The 23,200-nt window shown below is 43.9% G+C and overlaps 1 protein-coding gene across 6 annotated transcripts; it reads left to right on the top strand.

Moving 5' to 3' along the window:
- Positions 1-29: 29 nt before the first annotated feature.
- LOC105030954 (alpha-1,6-mannosylglycoprotein 6-beta-N-acetylglucosaminyltransferase B) lies at positions 30-22,869 on the top strand. 6 transcript variants are annotated; one of them, XM_020046297.3, is made up of 19 exons: positions 1,141-3,041; positions 3,556-3,607; positions 4,611-4,735; positions 7,219-7,348; positions 7,508-7,638; positions 9,254-9,318; positions 9,549-9,722; positions 9,877-10,044; positions 10,395-10,564; positions 10,988-11,119; positions 11,453-11,586; positions 15,989-16,134; positions 16,318-16,473; positions 16,631-16,777; positions 16,880-16,996; positions 17,221-17,295; positions 18,279-18,439; positions 21,607-21,688; positions 22,619-22,703. In XM_020046297.3, exons 2-18 carry the CDS (start codon positions 3,582-3,584, stop codon positions 21,656-21,658), a joined length of 2,109 nt encoding a protein of 702 aa, XP_019901856.2. In that variant the 5' UTR covers positions 1,141-3,041; positions 3,556-3,581; the 3' UTR covers positions 21,659-21,688; positions 22,619-22,703. The 6 variants fall into 6 exon arrangements, with proteins under 6 accessions (XP_010903402.4, XP_019901856.2, XP_034147944.1 ...); XM_010905100.5 differs by lacking the exons at positions 1,141-3,041; positions 21,607-21,688 and adding an exon at positions 30-45 and having other exon boundaries at positions 22,619-22,869; XM_034292053.1 differs by lacking the exon at positions 21,607-21,688 and having other exon boundaries at positions 1,141-1,413; positions 22,619-22,869.
- Positions 22,870-23,200: the final 331 nt, after the last annotated feature.

Genomic DNA, 23,200 nt, shown 5'->3' with positions numbered 1-23,200 from the left:
GTTTTAAATTGCAATTAAATTTGTTTTGAGTTGGAGAAAATAAACGTAAGTGCAGAAATAATTTTCTAAATAACTACATTTATGTAGCAGAGTAGTTCACCTAATCTAAACCTTCCAACACCATGGTAAAATCTGATAACAAAATATGTCGGATAATAATCTCCCCAAATATGTATGTTTCTTTTGCACCATTGCTGTTTAGGGTGATTGAGTTTAGAGGGTTGTTGATAGATGCGGTACCATCTGATTCATCAAGCCTTTTTTACAGACCTGGACATCTGTCAACTTACTGGAACTGGAAAAGGACAGGAAGCCACCCAGGCAACTCTTACAATGACCTACTTTGTCCTCCTACTCAAAAGCACCCACCCAAAAACACTGGCTCAGCACATGACAGTAATTACAGATAACTCAATCAGGCCTTCATTGCCCCTCAAATATGATTCTGCCCTTAGGTTTTTGCCCTGTGTTCCTCCCTGTTCTGTTCTTTCATTAAATGTCTTCACTCTGTGTTTTTGCAGCAATTCAAAGTTTACCTGTAGACCTATACGTGTGACAATACTTGAAGAAACAGATCCACCATGGGTTTTCGGAAGAAGAACATAGTTGTACTGTATTTGGTAAAGGATGAGAACTCCCTCATATGACTCAGCGTATGATGAAATACACTGTCCGCAGACCCTGACAGTATTTCCTATTGGCAGTTTAAATAATGCTGTTGTGTGTGTTTTTCAGGTCCGATGGTGTCCTGCTGTATGTCTGAAAGCCACACCCACTATAGCCATGAAGTTAGTTAATGGAGCCTTTGTTACATGTCAATTGCTGGCAAAGGACCAACAGACTGAAATAGTGGACAGAATTCATATCATGTGAGGTACACTAATCTGTAAGACACTCGCTATATCCTTCTCAGGGTACATGCTGTGCTGTATACTAGCACAACAAACACTGAGCTTCAACCTAGAGCCCGCTCTAGCCAGACAGCCATTCAATTGGACAGTATACTGCTGTTGGATGGTGGTGGGGGGTGATAAAGTGGGAGAGTGGGGCTAGGTGGAGGATAGAAGGAGCATGAGATAAACAGGGTGAGGGAGGGAAGGAGTGATAGAGATAGGGACACAGATTGGAAGAGAGAGAGAGAGAAACTGGGGAGAGACCGAAAGTTGGAGAGAGAAAGAGAGAGAGAGAGAGAGAAGCAGATGGGTTTAAAGCCAGTAAGCTTAAGGTCCAAGCCTATTGGGGGTTTATGTTCATCAAATCCTTCTGCTTCAACATGTTGTGACATCACACCTATGGAAGGCATACAGACAGGCAGGCACTCATGCAGGGATGAGACATTACATTGTGATGAAGAGTTTTTCCTACTTAGCACAGACAGGCGTCCACCTCCATCATTGACTTTCGACCCTTGAGGTAATCAAAGAAAAATGCTAATTTCAAGGTCATCGGTACGTAGGGTAGATGTTTGCCGTGGTTAATTGCATTACTAGCCGCGTGGAATTGTAACAGTGATTTTATTTGACTTAAAGAATAAAGCATTTAACATTGATGGGACCTCCATTTCCCCAAAGGAAGGCTAGTTATGGGACAAACAAGTACAAAGCCTGTTAACGTACGTAGCCCTCCAGAGTTAATGGCTCCCTTGGCATAGATTAGCAAAACAACTATCAAATAGGTTCACTGGTTTTCATCAGCTTGATGTTGAACTAAAAATATAAGATAAATGAATTGAGGTAGAATTGTTCAAAGAATAAAACAATTCTTAATAAAAAAATACATATTTCTTTCATCAAAAACCTGTCACAATTATTAGAAGCCCTAGAAATTCATATGAACCAAATTTACCAGAAGTATCTTCTCCCTCGTTGGGTCAAGGTCATCTGAGTCAGCAGGAATTCAGTGGTATTAAATCATGACTTCCTGTTTCACTGCAATGTAAAGTGACACTCATGCCAAATTCCTTAATTCATTTAACAACATGGGGTGGAGTCAGAGATCACACAAATAGGGGAAAAAAACACCCATCCCCACTTATTATAGCTGTAATTAAGACGTTTTAATCAATTGGAGCTGCCAGGAAGAGGACCCAAATGTATTTTGCCCCATGCAGATTAAGACAGATGATTTGAGAGGTAAAAAGCTAACCAAGAATCTGAGTTGGAGAATTGCGGAAGTTGGTTTAACCTCAGTGTCACCAAGTCTTTATAACTACTATACTCTATACTCTATAGACTTCACCCCATGCCAACAAGCTCTTTGGATGCATTCCATGAAGAAAGCCTCTACTCTCAAGGCAATAACACAAGCACATGGGTTATTGCTTAAGGTATTTGGAACTGGGTTCTTAGACTGATGTTTTGTGTTGATTGACAGAATCCAAATCTCGGGATTTTTCCCCCAATAGCTTCAAAATTTGGGCTAGGCTGCCCTCTGCTGGCCGCACGAAGGACAAATACTACAAAATAATATTTTTACTGAGGTACTCAGAACTCTTTACATAGTAATGGGGGAAACCACCTCACCCACCACCAATGTGTTACACCACCAAGACTATGCAGAGTGGGAAGAACTATCCCCTTATATCAATGTCAATGATAAGTCTATACATCCTATTTCTACACATTAAATTGTGTGCAACAGACAAACTCCATATAACCACTCAAAAACCGAGCCTAGTAAGTAGGATCCCCAGTTCAGTTGTTTCCATTCACAAAAAAAGGGCTTTACTTTGGGCAGTGGGGCTTAAAGAGAGTGTGTCACAAAGGAACTCACGCTATTGGGTATCTGTGAAAGGCCCCAGCAGCACCATAGGTATTGTGTTCTCAAGAGGCGAGTCAGGTTTCCTTGACAACCGCTGGATGCCTACCAAGAGGCCTAAGGACAGAGAAAGGGAAGGCCAGAGAAGGAGGGAAAGCGAAGGAAGACAAAAACAAATGAGAGACTTTCCAGCCCTGGGTTTTCTCCTAGTTTTTTCACGAGGTCGTTTTTGAAAGAAGGCGCGATGGAGGAGGTTGCTGCCCGGTTGTGACTGAGACTAAGAGGCGAGTGTGTGTATGTGTTTCTGTAGTCTATGTGTGTGTGTGTGTGTGTGTGGGTGGGTGCACACGCAGAATTGGTGAGTACACCAGGCTGTTTCAATGTCTTTATAACTTAGACCACACAGAGTGCACAAACAGAAAGACTGAAGCAATGGGACAGAGGGACTGGAGTAATGGCAGTTCGTTACCTTTATCAATCAAGTTGACCTTAAATAAGAAGCACAAAGCTACAAACTGAGCCAGTTTAGGCTTGTCAAAATGATGTCTATGAATATGGAAGAAGATGATGATATTCCCATCAGTGTAAGTGGAATCTATGACGTGTTGTTTTGGATGGAGCGTTGACAAAGTTCTAGGGGACTTGTAGGCTGCTATTGGACTTTAAGGGCCTTCTTTTTTGGAGTATAGCAAAAAATAACTGACAACTAGAGGCTGCATCTCTACATTTCTGACTCCTAATGAATGGCACTTCTGTCTGATAATCACTCTTCTGTTGTGTTCTCTTGTGGTTTGACAGCCAGGCCCACTTCTTGACGCTGCATCATGCGCTTGGCACTGCGACCACGCAGGTAAGGGGTCAGCCCGCAGCCTAACTACTGGTTAAGACTCCCCAAGTCCTCTTTCCTAGTCTCTTGCTCAAAACAGATTGGGCTGACCTTCTTCTCCAATGGTCTTTGAGAAGGAGACTGGAAGAGAGGACGTAATTTTTTTGAAATTAAGGTCTTCACTAAATCAACTCATTGGACAACTTTTGACGTCTTACAAGCAATGCCCCTCTGATAAGTAAATACTCTGTGAGTGCACTGCAGAGGGCCATTGGTGATTTATATGTATATACATTTATTTCCTTTTTTCTTGCCAGTTATCCCATTTATCATGACTTTACTGCATGTAAAATGAATGAGTAAACAGACACTAATGTTTAGTTGACAGACTAGTGGATAATAAAGCTATGTTATCCTATGTAGTGTTGAACCAAGAGTTTCCGAGGTTTTCCCCCCTTTGTCAGTGACAGCCTTGTAGTGAATGACATTTTTCAAAGACCTGGCCAAGTCCTTGTGTGTGCTTGACAGCTGTTTCTGTAGGGAGAGCTTTACTAATAGAATTGAATAAAATTCTATTGAATCGGCTTGAGTGCTGAGTTTGGTGGTGCGTGTGGGTCTTGGCCCGAGTGTCCCTCAATGCTGGAATGTACTCTTAGTAATCCATTGGCTCAAATGAAAACCCTGCCCTTAGTAAAAACGCGAGCCCAGAGGACCTGCTTGCTCAAGTCGCTCTCACGCCACGATGGCATATCACTCTCCAGCTTTCTGTTATGACATACTGAAATGTTTTGTCCATTGGAAGAAATGCTCAATCCACGTTAATCCCTTTCTTAATGCACCCGTGCATTACCGACTCAGGTCACATGAATATCAGCACGATAGTGTCTGGCGCCGTTGTACACAGCATTACACTATACACAGAGACATGGCTGCATTACTAGGAGTTGTAGTTGATGTAGTGATTTGTTCTGCCATGTCCATCTCTAACCCTGTCCGTCCTGTTGTTCTCTGGGATGTGTCTGTGCAGTGGCTGCCTGGTGCTGTGTCTGTCCGCCTCTCTGCTCACGCTGCTTCTGCAGAGCCTGTGGGTGCCACCGGAAATAACCAGAGAGGAGCCGCTGCTGGGTGCCGGGAGGTCTCCTGAGGAACAGGGTAAATGGCCAAATAGAATCTATGGTTATCATTCTTCTGTGCTCCCGGCGTTTTAAGGACTGGAACCGATGTGGGGATCCCGGAGGGCGATAAGAACTTCTGTCACGCCATTGTTATATAATCAAGACTTTTAGTCGCCAAATGTCTTTTCAAACAGAGTTTCTATTGGACAAATTCAGGTGGGTCCCTCGCAATTTTGTCTGAATTCACCCAAAGTTTGTATTGATTTTGGGCGTTGATTAGTTTGACGAAACGTTTTGTCACCCCCAAAAAAATATTGGCCTACAAACACCCACAACCCAGTCCAAAATATTGTGGTACAATTTTATTGTTTGTTTGCCACGTTCTCTCATGTTACACTACCTATCCATCGCCAGGCCTGTCAGACATTTTACAGGTCTCTCCACGCCTTGCTTTTGTGTAAATGCTAATGCATTAATCAGGAAACCCTTGATCGGCCCTCCCAAATAGCCCTTTAATAAAGCTCAGCCAACATGTCTCTTAAGCACACAATTTGCATTTTACTACAACCCTGCTGTTTTTCTGGCCGTCTGCTCCAGCTTGGCTGGTTAGGTTGCTTTGTGCTTGTGTGCTTGCTATTTGCCTCATGGGGTACTTCTAACAAGGGCAATGACTACTGCTATAGGTCAGCCAGAGGTATTGCGTGGAAGTGTAACAGGAAATATCACGTGTGGGATGTTTTATAGTTTGTCTAGCAATGTTCATATCTAGTGGTGGGCTACGGTATAGGATCTAGTTGTGTAACAAATACTGTTTTTCTCACTGTATTATTTTACTCTCCAATTGGGGCTAGGGTCTTCTGATACAGCAGAGAATCTTGAATGAGAAACAAAGACCAAATACTGGGGCCACTAATAATTTTGAATAATGTTCTGCAGTGTGCAAATATGCAATGTCCAGAATTAAGTTGATGTCAAGGGTACATCGCTACCTGTATGTCTATTCTGTGTGTGTGTGTGTGTGTGTGTGTGCATTAGTGTTTGTCTGGTGTAAGTATGTGTTGAGTGTACTCAGTTGTGTCTATTCTATGTGTGTGTACGTGCATTAGTGTTTGTCTGGTGTATGTGTTGAGTCTACACAGTTGTGTCTATTCTGTGTGTGTGTACGTGCATTAGTGTTTGTCTGGTGTATGTGTTGAGTGTACTCAGTTGTGTCTATTCTATGTGTGTGTACGTGCATTAATGTTTGTCTAGTGTAGGTATGTGTTGAGTGTACACAGTTGTGTCTATTCTGTGTGTGTGTAAGTGCATTAGTGTTTGTCTGGTGTATGTGTTGAGTGTACTCAGTTGTGTCTATTCTATGTTTGTGTACGTGCATTAATGTTTGTCTAGTGTAGGTATGTGTTGAGTGTACACAGTTGTGTCTATTCTGTGTGTGTGTATGTGTGTGTGAGCTCTTTCTGAAACCATAAAGCCATGAACATCGCCATCATGTGAAAGTTCCTTGGAGCACAATGGCCCTCAAAATGGATGAAGTTTGAAACCACCAAGATTCTTCTTAGGGCTGGTTGTCTGGCCAAGCAACGTTATTGGGCAAGGGGTGCTTTGGTCAAGGAGGTGGAAAAATAACCAAATGATCCTTCTAACAGACCTTCTGTGTTTTTCTGTACAATTGGGAGAACCAGGCAGAAGGACAACCATCTCTGCAGCACTCTATCAATATAAGCCACTCCAGAGAAAAAGGCATTAGACAAAATATTCTCTGGTCTGATGAGGCCAGAATTTTATTATTAAACCTAAATGCCAAGCACTACATTTTGTGACTGCTCATCACATGGCTAATACCATCCCTATGGTGACGAATGGTGGTGGCAGCATCATGCTATGGGGATGCTTCTCAGTGGCAGGGACTGGGAGACTGGTCAGGATTTAGCAAAGGATAAATAGAATAACATACATAGAGGTCCTTCAAGAAAATTTGATTCAGAGTGCAAAGGACCTCTGACTGGGGCAAAGATTCACGTTTCAGCACAACAACGACCCAAAGCACAAAGCCTAGACAACACTGGAGTGGCTTGTGTAGTCTGTAAATGTCCTATAGAACCCCACTGAACACTTTTGGGGAGACCTACAATTGCAGATCACCGAAGCTCCCCATCCAGTCTGTCAGAGTTAGAAAGGATCTACAAGGAAAAATTGTAGAAACTGCTCAAATCCAGGAATGCAAAGCTGGTTGAAGCATACCCCAAAAGACTCAAAGCTGTGATTATCGTGTACTGTGTGTAAATCGAAGGCAAAACTAAATATTATATCATTTATGAATTAACTCTAAAACCCAACAAAATGTGAAGTGATGGGCTCTAATAATAAGCCATGTCAGAATTCTGTGTATTTCTCTGTGTGAGAATAATAAATTGTGTGTTGGCATACTCAGAGCTGCAAAAGAATCAGCCGGGCCTCTGCCAATCTACTTGGAGATAATACAGACATATAACATCAACATGCTGTCAATCTTCCCCCCAGGTCACCATAGTCATGGCGTGCGCAGACTGGCTCTTCGCTTGGAAACTCTGAACTCTCAGGTGCAGCGGCTGACGAGGGAGAGAGACACTCGCCAGCTCACTAAAGAGGACCTCTCCCTCCTGTTGCAAAGGTATCCCTAACACTCCTAAAATACATCTGCAGGGACACCACTGAAACTTTTAATAAAGAATAAACAATGACAACTGAAAAGAATCTAGATTTGCCCATTGCGTTGTGTCTCCTGCGGCCCGTGTGCGTGCATCGTGTGCATTCGGGCGTGGTCCTACAGTCTCCGGCAGGACCAGGAGGGCTTGGTGAGGTCTGTGGAGAGAGAGCTACAGAGAATGGCCCAGAAACTGGACCGCATCGGCCATCTGCCTCACACACCGCAGCTGCCAGACAACCACAGATCGCAGACAGGTAGAGATCGAGTGTCTAAGTACTGTCTGGCTGTTTTGGCATTATTCTGTGTTCATGTCCAGAGTCCTTCGGGAACTTTTCAAATGTTTCTCCCTATGCACTGGCTGCCACTCTTTCCAACCTGAGTGCAAACTCTCGTAAGGGTTCTCTCTGTTTTAGTAAACTTATAATACAGAAATTGCATGCTTTGCATGGAGACACATAGGATCCAGCATCCAGGTAGGCGTTGTGAACAGCTTCGGTTAGACGAGTTCGATGCAATGGATTCCTTCAGCTGCAGTCAGAACCTTTGTGACCCGGCACGGTGCTTGCAGTGCTGGATTGCCATGAGGCCTCCCATATGTACAATATATGTACAGTGCAAGGATAAAAGTATTTTCTGTAAATTGGCGTAGGTTATACAATCGAACATTATACTATTAAACATAGTGTATCATATCACTGCATGTTAATAGCTATGCAATAGCTGCTTTTATTGTCGTTGGCACCTGATTTCACCTCTGGCTGTTGGCCATTAAGTCAAGGCAGCCAGTCTCCCCTTCATAAAACAATTTGAATATAGTGCTTTAGAGAGCGCCTGGAGGGGCTGTGCAATAGTTTTAAGTTCAAAAGTTAACAACACAGTGAAGTTCATAGCTTGGTTTTCTGGAAGGGATGGTAAGGGACAAAGGTAGAGACTACAGATATGAGAGAGGAAATCATTTACGCCAGCAAAGGGGGGGAGTAAATGAGTCTCTGAGAGCTAAGCTATGCTAGCAGAGTGTTTGTGTATGTGTGTCTGTGTGTGAACAAACTTTACGCGCCCTCTAACAACTCCCCCAGAGAGGTGTCAGGTGGGAGTCAGGTTACAGACTATCCCCGCAGCGTGAGGACAGAGGGAGGGAGAGTTGGGGGGAGGAGAGCAAGAGAGTGACAGAGAAAGCAGAGAGTGAGGGAAAATGCTCATAGCCCCTAAATAGGTGAATCATTCAATGTAGGCCACGCAGACGAGGACGACCATCCGCCACCACCCACATACACTTCTCCACAAGCCTCCATTCTGACCCCCCCCCCCCCCACTCACATTACCTCAGACCCCATAAAGAGCGATTGAATTACCCAGGGGTCCTTTCACCGGTCCGTTGACTCGTATGCATGTTTTTTCTCGGATACCTTTTTTTCCCCCGTCTTCTCATATAGGCATTTTGGGGTTTTGCAGCCTGGCTGTGACTGGGAGTTCTTTTTTTTTAGGCCCGTTTTACAAGGTTGTTTTACACAGCTAAAGGCTGTGTGTTTTGGAAAAGATCTGCATTGCGGAGGAGAATGTTTGGAAAGGTTTTTTTTCAGTCAGGTTGATCGGGTGCGTTTATGTTTATGTGCGTTGGGCGTGTGTACGGGAAAGGACCCACAGTTTAGTTTCTTCTCACGCTAAAAAAAGCTAGCAAAATAATGCTTATTCAACGTTAATTTAGTAACAATGAACATCTGGTGATGATGATCACTACGCTATACCACTCAATACCCCGCTGACTAGCCTTAGCAAGACAGGACTGTTGTTACCAAGTGACCAAGCTTGGTTATGAACTGGCGTTCCGTTCGAAATAATATCCTTTTAATGGCCGATGTCTTTTGTCAGGTGTCCATGAGGTGTGTGCGGTGCCCGAGGACCCTGTCTATCCCCACTGTGCTGAGAAAGTTGAGGTCAGTCACATCCGAATCAGCTGAGAGCGTCACAGTGTCCGCGCCTCATCCGTTGTCTTATTAAGCCATTGAAGTTAACTCGTTCCTGTCCACGAGGCCACGTCCTCGTCCCAAGACTCGAATTCCTGCCTCGTGGATGACGAAGAGCGAGAGAAGGGCAGCTGGCGTGCGAGTTTACCGATTCCCCGAAATATCTTTGTTATGAAACACTTCTCCATTCCCGTTTCCAGTTCCTGGGTGCCCGTTGGAACTCTGACCCCTGCTATGCTTTCTACGGTGTGGACGGTACCACATGCTCCATCCTGACCTACCTGAGTGACAGAGAAGACTTCTGTCCGCCCCGTCCAGGAAGAAATCATTCAGCGCCGCCGTGGCATCAGCAACCACACGGCCACACAGTGGAGGTAGATTTGAGACATGTTCTTAACCCATAATCCTTTCACTGAACACCAGCAGAGTTTAGGTGTTAAAGGATTCCCGTACATCTACTCAAACCCGCTCGCGCTACTTTCTCACGACTATCATTGTGGTTCGGTAATACCATTTCATTTCACTTAGGCGGAAATACGGACCACGCTGAGTCCGTTGTATGAGGTGTTTGATGGAATTCAAGGACCGGCGGAGAAGTTCATCCGCTCCAGGGTGGAGAGGCTGTCTGGTCTCTGGGTAAAGACTGGACAAAGGATGAGAGAGAACACTGCTAACCAGACCTCCCTGCAGAAGAGGGTGTGTGTGACACTGAGCTAATTAAAATAATGCGTAAGCAGAGCTTGCAACAGTAGCATTTCGTACATAACTCCCATAGAGCACCAGTACAAAAGTCTATAAAAATGTGTGAAGTACCATAGGTTGTTCAGTATAGGAATGCCTGCTAAATTACTAAAATGTTAATTGTAAGAATATATAATAATATATCATTTAGACACTCTGAAGACATGTATAAACCCCCTGTCTACTGCAGTGATATCATTTAACATTAAACTCGTTAGTTGCAATTTATTTTCTTTGCCATTCTGCCTTCCCAGTTTCATATCATGAATTTTCATTGTCCAGTTCCATGTCTTCCACCCCACTAGGTCCTCCTTTACCCAGGGGTCCTGTCCGGGGGAGCGGGCCAGAGGTTCGGGACCATGGTGAATAGGGGAGGACCCCTGGGCGAGCTGGTGCAGTGGGCTGACCTCAGTGCCTCTCTCTACATCCTGGGTCACAATGTGACCTTTACTATCTCTCAGCGCCACCTACATAGGTACCATCAAATCAGACAAGTCCCCATTTGAAATGTCAGTGGTCTGTAAAGGATGTGTCGGAGGCTATAAGAAATTCACCCATAATCAGGGTCTACAGGATTCCTTAATACTTCCTTATATTTGCTCATGTATTGTCATCATTCTGATTTATTGTCATTTTTGTCACCCTAACCCTCTTTTTGAGAGGCGTTCTTTGACAATTCGAAGCTCCCACAATGCATTATCACATATTAACGACTGACCTGACAATTCAAGTTTCTCACAACTCAGTATCACACACTAACAAAAACACCTGATAACTCAAAGTTTTTATAAATCATTATCACATATTAACAACTAACTTGACGACTCTCACAGTTCATTACCACACATGAATGGAATCTCACCCTGACCTGAGAGTTTGTTTGTTATTGTTGGGGCAGTGTGATCGGAGCAGCCCCGGGCAGAGGAAGCTGCCCCATCCAGAGACCCCTCACCTTTGACCTCATCTATACAGACTACCACGGCCTCGCCCATCTCCAGGGAGCCATGGGCCTGGCCTTCCAGCATTACCAGTGAAGAGACTTTCTATTGGTTACTTCCAGCATTACCAGTAAAACACTTCCTATTGGTTACTTCCAGCATTACCAGTAAAGACACTTCCTATTGGTTACTTCCAGCATTACCAGTAAAGACACTTTCTAATGGTTACTTCCAGCATTATTAGTAAAACCACTTTCTATTGGTTACTTTTCTGAGGGTTTATTCAATGCTACTGGAACAATATGTATGTACATTACCTTGAAATGACCAAGTTAGATACCAGTTAAACCCAACAGAGAGAGCCCCGCAGTCTTTCTGATGCTGAAGGAGCTTCAGTACAAATATTTCTGCGTGTGTCCCGCCAGATGCCGTTTTCGAATCCTTGACTCTTTTGGTACGGAACCGGCCTTCAACCTCGGGACGTACGCACACAAATACGGTTACAAGACGCTGTGGGGAAGCTGGGGCCTACAGCCGCTGCAGTACATGACCATGTTCCGTGAGTATCCTGTATACATGACTGAGTGTTTGTGGAGTGGAATAATTGAGCAATTAGGCACGAGGGGGAGTGGTACCATAATTTCCCATTCATAAACCGCTTATACACGAATTTAGAAAAAAATCTTCATCTTCATCCGCTTATCCGGTATCGGGTCACGGGGCAGCAGCTCCAGCAGGGGACCCTAAACTTCCCTATCCCGAGCCACATTTGCCAGCTCTGACTGGGGGATCCCGAGGCGTTCCCAGGCCAGTGTCGAAATATAATCTCTCCACCTAGTCCTGGGCCTACCCCGAGGTCTCCTCCCAGCTGGACGGGCCTGGAACACCTCCCTAGGGAAACGTCCTGAGGGCATCCTTACCAGATGCCCGAACCACCTCAACTGGCTCCTTTGGACGCAAAGGAGCTCTACTCTACTCCGAGTTCCTCACGGATGGCTGAGCTTCTCACCCTATCCCTAAGGGAGAAGCCAGCCACCCTCCTGAGAAAACCCATTTCAGCCGCTTGTACTCGCGATCTTGTTCTTTCGGTCATCAGCTGCGGTTAATACATGGGTGCGGCTAATACACAAGTTTACATTTTAAAAACCATTTCCACCATCAAACCTTTTCACAGATGACTGCTTGATGACGTAGAGGTCTCAGAAACTCATGAAACAAATATGACACAATTGGCATTACAGGGTTTTCAAAAACATATCCCTATGCAGAGATGAATGTAAGACAAAATACAGTAGAGGCTAATAAATTATATTATTTCATGAATAACACATCCAGATACAAAACCATTTACCAAGTTTTGTAATGACTCATTAGGTTACGAGGTAGGCTAACCTAATCTTCACGCTGACTGTCGCACCTGCAGCAAAAGGAGTTAAGCACATAGTCAATGTTACAATAGGCCAACTGTAACATTAATTTGCTTGAGTGCAGCAGTGCAATACGTTTAATTCTGCTTATAATACGTTTTGTTTGCACTTTTTTTAAAACAAGGTTTACAAAGTGCTTTAGGCCTACAGAAATTGGACAGTAGTGGGAAAAACACCAATCAATAAACTGCTAATTTATAATAAAGGTCTTAAATTTTACGCAACAATTTTTTCCAGCTGTAATTCAATAACTATCCCCTAGATGTCTCTGCAGCCACTTATAGAAATCGATTATTGTAATCGATTCTCAGTTTAGAAATTAACACATGTATTATCCCCCAGGCCATAAGGCTTCTCAACCAGCAACACTGGTCTATGATCATATTGATCACATGAATATTTCAAATGTTCTGAATATTATACCCCTACAGCCATAATGGCCCATGGCTAAGAGCTTTTCATAGGCACGACACATTGTGGAGTGACTGATCCCAGAGCTTAGCCGTGATATATTGGCAATAAATCACAAACCCCTTGAGACGCGTTGTTGGTCTTACAACTCAATTCGAGCAGTAAAAAGTGATATAACCTCATACTGGCCTTGCAGTTTGAACAACAGGATGCTAACCCGGAAGGTCTCTTAAATCGCGACTATGTAGACCTAAACGTAAAATGCAGTTCTGTTTGCGTGTTTGTGCATGCGCACGTGTTTGTGTCGGGCTGAACTATAGGAGGCCGACAGTGGTGACACACCGTTGAAGTGTTTTATTGACTATGACAGAGTTGATGAATGATCCGCAAAGAAGACTTCATAGGTCTGCAGAGCAAGAGGATTTAGACAGGGTTGAATAAACTCTGGCCTTTCCCAAAACGTTCCCGAACACTTCAGTCATCCCTCCCACTCTGACTAGACGTATACACGCTTGGGTGCGCGGAACGCTCCGGAACCCCACAGGCCGGGATGCCGGTGTTTATTTGTGCTGCTTAGGTGGCAAGAGGGATCGTTCCCCTGGTAATGGCAGGGGAGAGAGGGAGGGGGGGAGGGAGAGAGAGAGGGGGGGGGGGAGAGAGAGAGAGAGAGAGAGAGATTGAATGTGGCATTGATGGGGCTTTAAGGAGTTTGAAAGAAACTTTAAAATGTCAGGTCCTATAGGAAAGCATTTAGTCTTCTGGCCTGTCTGTCTGCCTCGTTGTCTGTGAAAAGCAATGGTTCTATCCATCTATCTAGCTATTGGCTGAGTGGTAGGAGTGGTGGCAAAATATGTTTTTAACAGACATGCATCCTTTAGATGCTGGGGTTCCAAGCATTTGACAATTTCAATGTCTAAGTATCAATTCTGACCAGAACAAGAAATATTTGCAGACCAGAACTAGCTAGTTTTTAGGCATTACATCATTGACCACTGAATACAGAAGTACAACCGACAGACATGTAGTAATAAACTAGTGGGCAAATGAGAACCAAAACCAGAGAAATGCATGACACTCAACAAGAGATGGTGCTACCAACATATCTACTTTGAATAGAACAACGTTTCATCAAGGACAGGTCATAATATCTCATTCATGTAATAGAATGCAAGCAAAATACAGTTTTCTTGAATTGGAAAGCCACACAGCTTTCCAATTATTTTCTTTCATACCAGGTCTGTGAGAAATTACTAGTACATTCCTTCCCTTTGTAGCCTATCCAGATGCTTATTTCATGTAGAAGTCTGGTTTATCAGGTCCCTCTCGCTGTATTTCATAGAAAAAGGTGCCACTACGATGATACTGACGGACATACATTTCTTCTATTACAACTAAATTGAAACCTTATTTTTAATTATTACCAGATGCAAACACCCAGAAGTGAATTTCAATGCATCGAGGTGGTCCATTTACATGGTGCTTTAAACTTTGTGTGCTGATATCCATTTACTACAACTAACACAGTCTTCAGTGCCAAAGGTGCACCGGCGGCAGCGGCTTAGGACGTTCAACCGCCGTCGGCCATGATCAGTATGTCCTTTTAGAAGCGGCAAACTCGCTTGGCTCACTTTCATTCATTTGTTTTACTCAATCGAAAATTGTATATTATGGAATAATGTTTAAAACCAATAATGAAATGGGCGGGCCTGCACTAATGGCACCGCTTTCGGTTTTGGTGGTGGTTTATGCCGGCGCATTAGTAGGACTTGGTGGTGGTTTATGCCGGCGCATTAGTAGGACTTGGTGGTGGTTTATGCCGGCGCATTAGTAGGACTTGGTGGTGGTTTATGCCGGCGCATTAGTAGGACTTGGTGGTGGTTTATGCCGGTGCATTAGTAGGACTTGGTGGTGGTTTATGCCGGTGCATTAGTAGGACTTGGTGGTGGTTTATGCCGGTGCATTAGTAGGACTTGGTGGTGGTTTATGCCGGTGCATTAGTAGGACTTGGTGGTGGTTTATGCCGGTGCATTAGTAGGACTTGGTGGTGGTTTATGCCGGTGCATTAGTAGGACTTGGTGGTGGTTTTGCCGGCGCATTAGTAGGACTTGGTGGTGGTTTATGCCGGTGCATTAGTAGGACTTGGTGGTGGTTTATGCCGGTGCATTAGTAGGACTTGGTGGTGGTTTATGCCGGCGCATTAGTTAGGTGCCCACTAGGCTGATGGATAGAGGCGTCTGGGTGTGTGGAAAGGTGCTGGGAGATGAGCTAGGACAAATGAGAAACTTACTGAACCTGAGAAGACATTCCTTACAGCTGTGAAGGAGGAGAGTTAGAAGCCAGCACTGAATTATTTGGCAGGGTCTTTTAAACAACCTTTAGGATGGGACAGACAGACCGGCACACGCACACACACACACACACACACACACACAAACACTTTCGAAGACACACATTCTTGTATTTCTTAAATAAATATCCAGCTCTCACACCAGCGTGAATCGGAGAGGCTGTGGGAAGTCAAAGTTTAGCCCATATCCAAACACGCTGACACTAAACCCAAAGAATCGTTTTCACTTCCATCGTCGTGTGATTTATGCCTGCTTTCCTCCTTTCACCACGGCCCATCGCGACTCTCTCGACGCTATATCTGTCACCACCTGCGTGCGGTTTACCTGCTGTCGAATTCACCTGTCCAAAGCGGATTATCTTCCCGTCTTATTTCTCCCTCGATTTTCGTAGGCGGGCGGTGGAAACGCTGTCTCCATTATTGACTCATCTGTCTCCTCCTGCTCTCAAAGATGTCTGACAACCCTTGGCATCTCCAGCTGCGCAAGGACATGTTGCACATTGTAGAAATAGTCTTGTGTTGCCCTACTCTCTTCATTCTGATAGAGGCCTTTTAAGAAGAAAAGAGAATTGAAAAAGTCCTGTCAATGCCAATAAAAAAACGCTACACTAAATGTACTTCACTTTCTCAAATCCATCTCTAGACTTCCCAGCTGTGAAAACGTATGGCTTGTTAATACGGCCAAAACATTGCTCTTTGGTGAATCTGCGACTTCTGTCCCGACAACCAGCCTCCTTTCGACCTTATCTCAAAGTCGTATTATGTCTCCTGTGTAGCTCATACTCCTGATAACTCCTTCCTGGGTTTTGTGAGTGAGGAGGCGCAGTCACCCCAGGAGGAGAGGGAACAGGAAGGGCAGCCAAGGACTTCTGTCAAGGACAACATGGCAGTGGTCTACGGGAAACAGGACTACATGTGGCAGGTAAGGGGGAGAATGGCTTGGAAGAATCACCAGCACTTAACAAGGTAGAACTGGATGTCAACGACCAGACCAGACCGGTTGTTTTTGGAAAGGCCCGCATGCTTAAATGTCACTTTAGAGCACATTCATTTTTAATTTTTACTTCTCTCCTACTCTGATCCGTTCCATTCCTCTCTATCCCAGGGCAAGGAGAGTTACCTGGAAGTGATCAGTCGGGAGCTGGAGACCCACGGCACAGTGTACCAGCCCGCAGGCCAATCCGCTCGGCTTCCCGGTGAAGTCATCAACCACGGCCTGCTGACCCAGGATCAGTTCTTACAGCTCCTCAGGAGAGCCAAGGTGACAGCTAAACTGAACATTGACCTCAGTGCCCCAGCTCGACATATTGTGCCAATGTCCAAGGAGACCTTATGTAGCTGAACAATATCTCCGCACAGTACAGTGGAGCCAATAGAACCGTACTCCGGACCTTTTTGCGTCATATTTTCCCTTCCAGGTGTTTGTGGGCCTTGGGTTTCCCTTTGAGGGTCCAGCTCCGTTGGAGGCCATAGCTTCAGGGTGCGTCTTCCTCCAGCCGCGCTTCCAGCCTCCTCTCTCCTCTGAAAACAGCCCCTTCTATAAAGGGAAGCCGACAACACGACTGGTATGGGAGATAAACAGACCAAAATACAACTGGATTCCAATTCAATTAATTAGCTAAAAAACGATTTTGTATTTTACACCTGCGTACGTGCGTCTGTGTCAGGTCTCCTCTCAGCATCCCTACGCTGAGGAGTTCATTGGCAAGCCCTTTGTGTGGACCGTTAACATGACTAACGCCACTGACGTCCAAGAGACGGTCCAAGCTATTCTACGCACGGAGGTCAGTGGCTACAACCCTGGTTCGTCAGTTGTGATCGTAATGCAAATGCTTATGAAGGCTTACGCTCGTGATTTACAAAATGCTTTTTCTGGATATTGAGAAATAGAATAAGTCTGTTTTACTGGCAGAACCCCATGGTTATCCCTGGTTATGACAATGTTTATGAAGGCTCGTATTAGCGTAACCCTGACATGAAATATTTAGAACGTGTGTCTGCTTTAAAGGTCAAGCCCTTTACCCCTCGAGAGTTCACCTGCGAAGGGATGCTGGAGAGAGTCCATGCTTACATCACCCATCAGGTACGCATAGTGTCACATGTAAAGAGTTTCATTTCCTTGGTATTATTATGTGTCTTTTATAATGCCGTGGTTCTTTAACCTCTTCCATTTTCATTGAGACAGAGCCTGTGGAACGTCCTGCTATTTTACGTATTTTGGTATTGCGGGGTTGAGATAATGTTACCGTTTTAAAGCTATTTTCTGGAATTTGCACACATTGTGCCATGTCCAGTGGGCTAGTTAGTTGAACTGGTCATTTCCAGAGAAGTAGTTCTGTCGCTGCGGTGGTTGACAGGACAGTGTCTTGTCTACCTGTGTGCTACACAGTCTAACTGGTCTACCTGTGTGCTACACAGTCTAACTGGTCTACCTGTGTGCTACACAGTCTAACTGGTCTACCTGTGTGCTACACAGTCTAACTGGTCTACCTGTGTGCTACACAGTCTAACTAGTCTACCTGTGTGCTACACAGTCTAACTAGTCTACCTGTGTGCTACACAGTCTAACTGGTCTACCTGTGTGCTACACAGTCTAACTGGTCTACCTGTGTGCTACACAGTCTAACTGGTCTACCTGTGTGCTACACAGTCTAACTGGTCTACCTGTGTGCTGCACAGTCTAACTTGACCAACTGTGTGCTACACAGTCTAAGTTGTCCAACTGTGTGCTACACAGTCTAAGTTGTCCAACTGTGTGCTACACAGTCTAAGTTATCCAACTGTGTGCTACACAGTCTAAGTTGTCCAACTGTGTGCTACACAGTCTAAGTTGTCTAACTGTGTGCTAACTTGTCTTGCTAGAATTAAGAAAGAACTGAATAGCAAGTGTTACGAATGTTGGGTTTCTTCAGGTGAAGGATAGTGGGTAATAAAGTCACTGAGTTCTAAAGGTTCTATACCACTACCTCCAAGACAGCTAAGACTCTAAACTGTGTTTAACAACATTGTTGCATCCCATCCTAGTCTGGTGAGGTACTCTTTATATTAGTTTCTTGCTGACTGCAGGACTTCTGCAGTGCATCTTTCCCTACCTGGCCACCAGAGAGTGCTCTGAGAGTACACCTGGGCCCCCTGGGCCAGTCGTGTGGGAGTGTGTGTCGACGGGCCTTCCTGGTGTGTGAGCCGGCCCTGTTTCACCACCTTAACAGCCCAGCAGCATTTTCTAGGTGAGATGCACATACACTTATACATACATACAATACACACAAACAAACAGTAACAGTAACAGCTATCCAATACCTACACTCACCTAAAGGAACACCTGTTCAATTTCTCATTATTGCAATTATCTAATCAACCAATCACATGGCAGTTGCTTCAATGCATTTAGGGGTGTGGTCCTCGTCAATACAATCTCCTGAACTCCAAACTGAATGTCTGAATGAAAGAAAGGTGATTTAAGCAATTTTGAGCGTGGCATGGTTGTTGGTGCCAGACGGGCCGGTCTGAGTATTTCACAATCTGCTCAGTTACTGGGATTTTCACACACAACCATTTCTAGGGTTTACAAAGAATGGTGTGAAAAGGGAAAAACATCCAGTATGCGGCAGTCCTGTGGGCGAAAATGCCTTGTTGATGCTAGAGGTCAGAGGAGAATGGGCAGACTGATTCAAGCTGATAGAAGAGCAACTTTGACTGAAATAACCACTCGTTACAACCGAGGTATGCAGCAAAGCATTTGTGAAGCCACAACACGCACAACCTTGAGGCGGATGGGCTACAACAGCAGGAGACCCCACCGGGTACCACTCATCTCCACTACAAATAGGAAAAAGAGGTTACAATTTGCACGAGCTAACCAAAATTGGACAGTTGAAGACTGGAAGAATGTTGCCTGGTCTGATGAGTCTCGATTTCTGTTGAGACATTCAGATGGTTGAGTCAGAATTTGGCGTAAACAGAATGAGAATATGGATCCATCATGCCTTGTTACCACTGTGCAGGCTGCTGGTGGTGGTGTAATGGTGTGGGGGATGTTTTCTTGGCACACTTTAGGCCCCTTAGTGCCAATTGGGCATCGTTTAAATGCCACGGCCTACCTGAGCATTGTTTCTGGCCATGTCCATCCCTTTATGACCACCATGTACCCATCCTCTGATGGCTACTTCCAGCAGGATAATGCACCAGGTCACAAAGCTCGAATCATTTCAAATAGGTTTCTTGAACATGACAATACTGAAATGGCCCCCACAGTCACCAGATCTCAACCCAATAGAGCATCTTTGAGATGTGGTGGAAGGGGAGCTTCGTGCCCTGGATGTGCATCCCACAAATCTCCATCAACTGCAAGATGCTATCCTATCAATATGGGCAAACATTTCTAAAGAATGCTTTCAGCACCTTGTTGAAGCAATGCCACGTAGAATTAAGGCAGTTCTGAAGGCGAAAGGCGGTCAAACACAGTATTAGTATGGTGTTCCTAATAATCCTTTAGGTGAGTGTACATTACCACAGGTCCAGGAGGACTAGCCAATACATACATCTTAGACATACAGTGGCTTAATCCTGTTCCATGGTTTAGGCTAGAATGAGTGCTTGTAGATCTCAAACGCCATGCAATGATCTCAGCAGTCTGTCAGTACTTTTGCATTACATGTATACTTTAGCATCTGCTGTTACTCTAGTCTCTGGACGAGGTAGACATTCCATTACCAGGTACATATTTCCATTTAATGTTGTGGTTTTGCAACTGTAAATATTAACGCCTCGTTCACACCTACAGTGTCAAAGCAGAGAGCTAGGAGAACATTTTGTGCAGCTACGCAATTACTCAGAACGTATTGATTCTCTACAGATGTTGCATGCTGCTTTTTATAAAATGGAGTGAATCATTTTCGCTGAGCATATTGTGTGCCAAGCAGCTACCTATGTAGGCTACCAAGCAGCTTACTAACATAACCATATGGTTTTAAGACTTTGTAGACTTTTCATCCCTCTATCAGTCCCATTTCTCATGAAAACTCAACGCAATAAAGATTGTGAAAGCAGGTTACATGACATGGGCTTTATTGCAAGTTACGGTTTTAAACACTACAAACATTTTTGACAAATTACCAGGCATTTAACTTGACAAATGAAATTGCGCTACTTGGTGTCCATTTTGGTCCATGGTCCTACAGTACCATCTGGACCAGTTGATTGTATTGAATTTGGTTCAGACGAAAGAGGCTATGAAATTCCTCTCCTAAAAGCCGAAAGCTCTTCAATCAGTTAGTGAAAGTCTGCAACCTGTTTTCACAATCTCAGCAGTTGGTCTCATTGTTGAATGAGCCTGTCAATACTATCTTGACTATTCAGAATTGTAATAACCTCCAAGCTTAGAATTTTAGGGGGAGGTTTGTCAAACGTGATATGCTTGCACAATACATTTTCTAAAATATGTATAATAATGTGGTAGTTAGTGAATTATAAAAATGAATAAGAAAAAGTTTGCTATAAGTGCAACAGAAGTTTAACATTCACCGTTCGCTACTACTTTCACTCTGCTTCCACACATACAATTGGAGTGCTTATGCACTGCAACACTGCCAGCCAATCACAGTGTTCCATTTGAAATGAATTAACTTCCGGTGTATCGCAGCGCATTGATGCTGTAGATCTGATTGGGGCTTAAAGGTTCAGTAAGTCAAGAAGCTGAAGAATCAGAAGTGAGCAGATTCATTCCTAACCAACTGCTAAAGGTTCAATGTCCATTTCATGTCTAATAACAATATGCACAAATACATTTAAGCAAGTTCGCTGAACGCGCTATGACCACGCAGGAAGTAGGTGTGCCACACAGGCAAGTGCATGGGGATGCTTCAGACACCTTCCACATGTCTCAAAGGGAGACAAATTCCAATGACCTTTGTATTTCCTACGACTGTACAGTTAGCCAGACTAAAAGTTAAAATGGCTTTGAAAAAATAATGAATTTACCAACGAGAAGAATTCATACATATAGTTTTGTATTGGTTTGTGTTAATATTTGAGACTCAAGGAAGTAAGGCTTGAAATGCAAGATTTATCAATAATTGTGTATAATCTTCTGCGTAGAGAATCATTCTCGTTGATTGTGTTTTTGTTCTCACAGTCTGGTTTACTGCCTGGCCCTGTCCGTTCTGTTCCAAGGAAACAGGTGTTCATAATATTTTGTATCTTAAACCGTTAAAAAGTTAGGGAATAACACAGAAACCTATTTGTAGGGAAGAACACAGAAACCGCTCTGTTTATTACAACCACATATTTCTGCAGTTTCTCTTGTGAAACTTTTTTTAGTATCAGACTACCCTAGTTTTTGACACTACAAAATGTTATTAAGCAATAAACTACTAAAGCTGGGCTTGTCCATCAGTTCTGGAGCTGGGGTGTGTGAAGAGATCTACTGTTGTACAATGAGAGTCTGAACTGTACGCCAAATGCCTGAACCGGTCCAGGTAATAAATAATCCATTCAGTTCACACTGTAAACCCTAATTTATTTTTACTCAAATGTTTTGACTAAGTGTAACTCAATGTTAGGGAAATGTTCTTAATTCATTTATGTGATACTGACATTTACTGTTTAAAATGAAAATGTTCCAAGCATGCTCTGTTTCAGATTGATATTTTGGAATTGTTTATCCTTTTTTCCTGTGTACTACTCCTGTGTACTAGCTACTCACATCAAACACATTTTTTAAAAGTAATCCTATCATGTAGTAAACAAATATTTTGCATCCATTACTGAAATGATTGTTACAATTAAATCAAACATTCATCTTGCTATCAGATCCTGACATTCTGGCTACTCTAATATGAAAAGCAAACATCTAAATAGCCTTATGGGAGCTGAACATTTGTAACAATTGTTGTAAGTTCAATAATAATGTCTCTGTCATTAACACATGCCGTGCGGGATGTAACTCTAGAGTTCAAGGGGAAGGGAAATGCATACCAGCAAACAATTTTGTAGGTGTGGCTTAGTATATTACACAATTCCTTTACTCCATTTGAGTTGTATCAACTGAAAATGTTGTTCATGCTTTCTCGATCATTTAAGTACTATGCAAAGCAAAGATATATGATTAACTAGCCCTAAACCTCTTATGCAAACCTTTTGGGACTGATTGCAGCATGTGATCTAGGGTGAATCACCACATTGCTCACTATTAGGTCTACATGGGGTTTAGGATTGGTCATTTCATATGAATTCATCGTTATTCATATTAACATTTTAGAGTCAACCTACTACTAGTTACCTATTCTGAATCAAATGAATGGAAGAGAAAAACACAAAAAATACCACGGTCAATTGCCGCTACAACGTATTTTGACAGTTTGACCATGTGTGTTGATAAACACTATTCGTGTTGTTCCCTCCGACAGACTGGGCCTTTCCTGTGCCAGCATGGACCAGGAAGTGGACAACCATCTTTTTCCCGCCTACAGCCCATGGGGGCGTCGGTGCGGCCTGCAGCGGGAACGTCTCCTTTTCAGCTGCGCTGGATCCGACCCTGGCCAACGCAGACTGTGTCCGTGCAGAGCGCACCAGCCGGGACAGGTTGCACTCTGTCCCGAATGCATCTAAGGACTTGTTTACCATACAACCGAGACAATAAAATGGCAGACATATCTCAGTTTGCATAATCTTTTCCCTAGCATTTGAATTTGCACTGGCATGTCCGAGACGTAGCGTGCAGGATTGCCGCCCTCAGTCTGGCGTTATGCGTGCACACTGTACAGAAACTTGATGTTGTTCAGATGACTAACCATGTAATGGTCACCCGCATCACATTGCCGGCCTTGAATATTACCCGCCTGAACAACTGCAGAGGAGTGACACTGTAGATGATAGGGAGCCTATTAAAGTGAATTATGGGTACTCAATGCTGAATGTCTTTGACAGAGCGAGGCACCAGAAACGGACCTCTATTATATTCTCATATAAAACACTCTCACATAGAGTAC

This window comes from Esox lucius, chromosome 5 (genome assembly GCF_011004845.1).
Source record: "Esox lucius isolate fEsoLuc1 chromosome 5, fEsoLuc1.pri, whole genome shotgun sequence".
Taxonomy (NCBI): domain Eukaryota; kingdom Metazoa; phylum Chordata; class Actinopteri; order Esociformes; family Esocidae; genus Esox; species Esox lucius.
The sequence above is the reverse complement of the archived record's forward strand: the minus strand, read 5'-3'. Positions and strand labels throughout refer to the sequence as shown.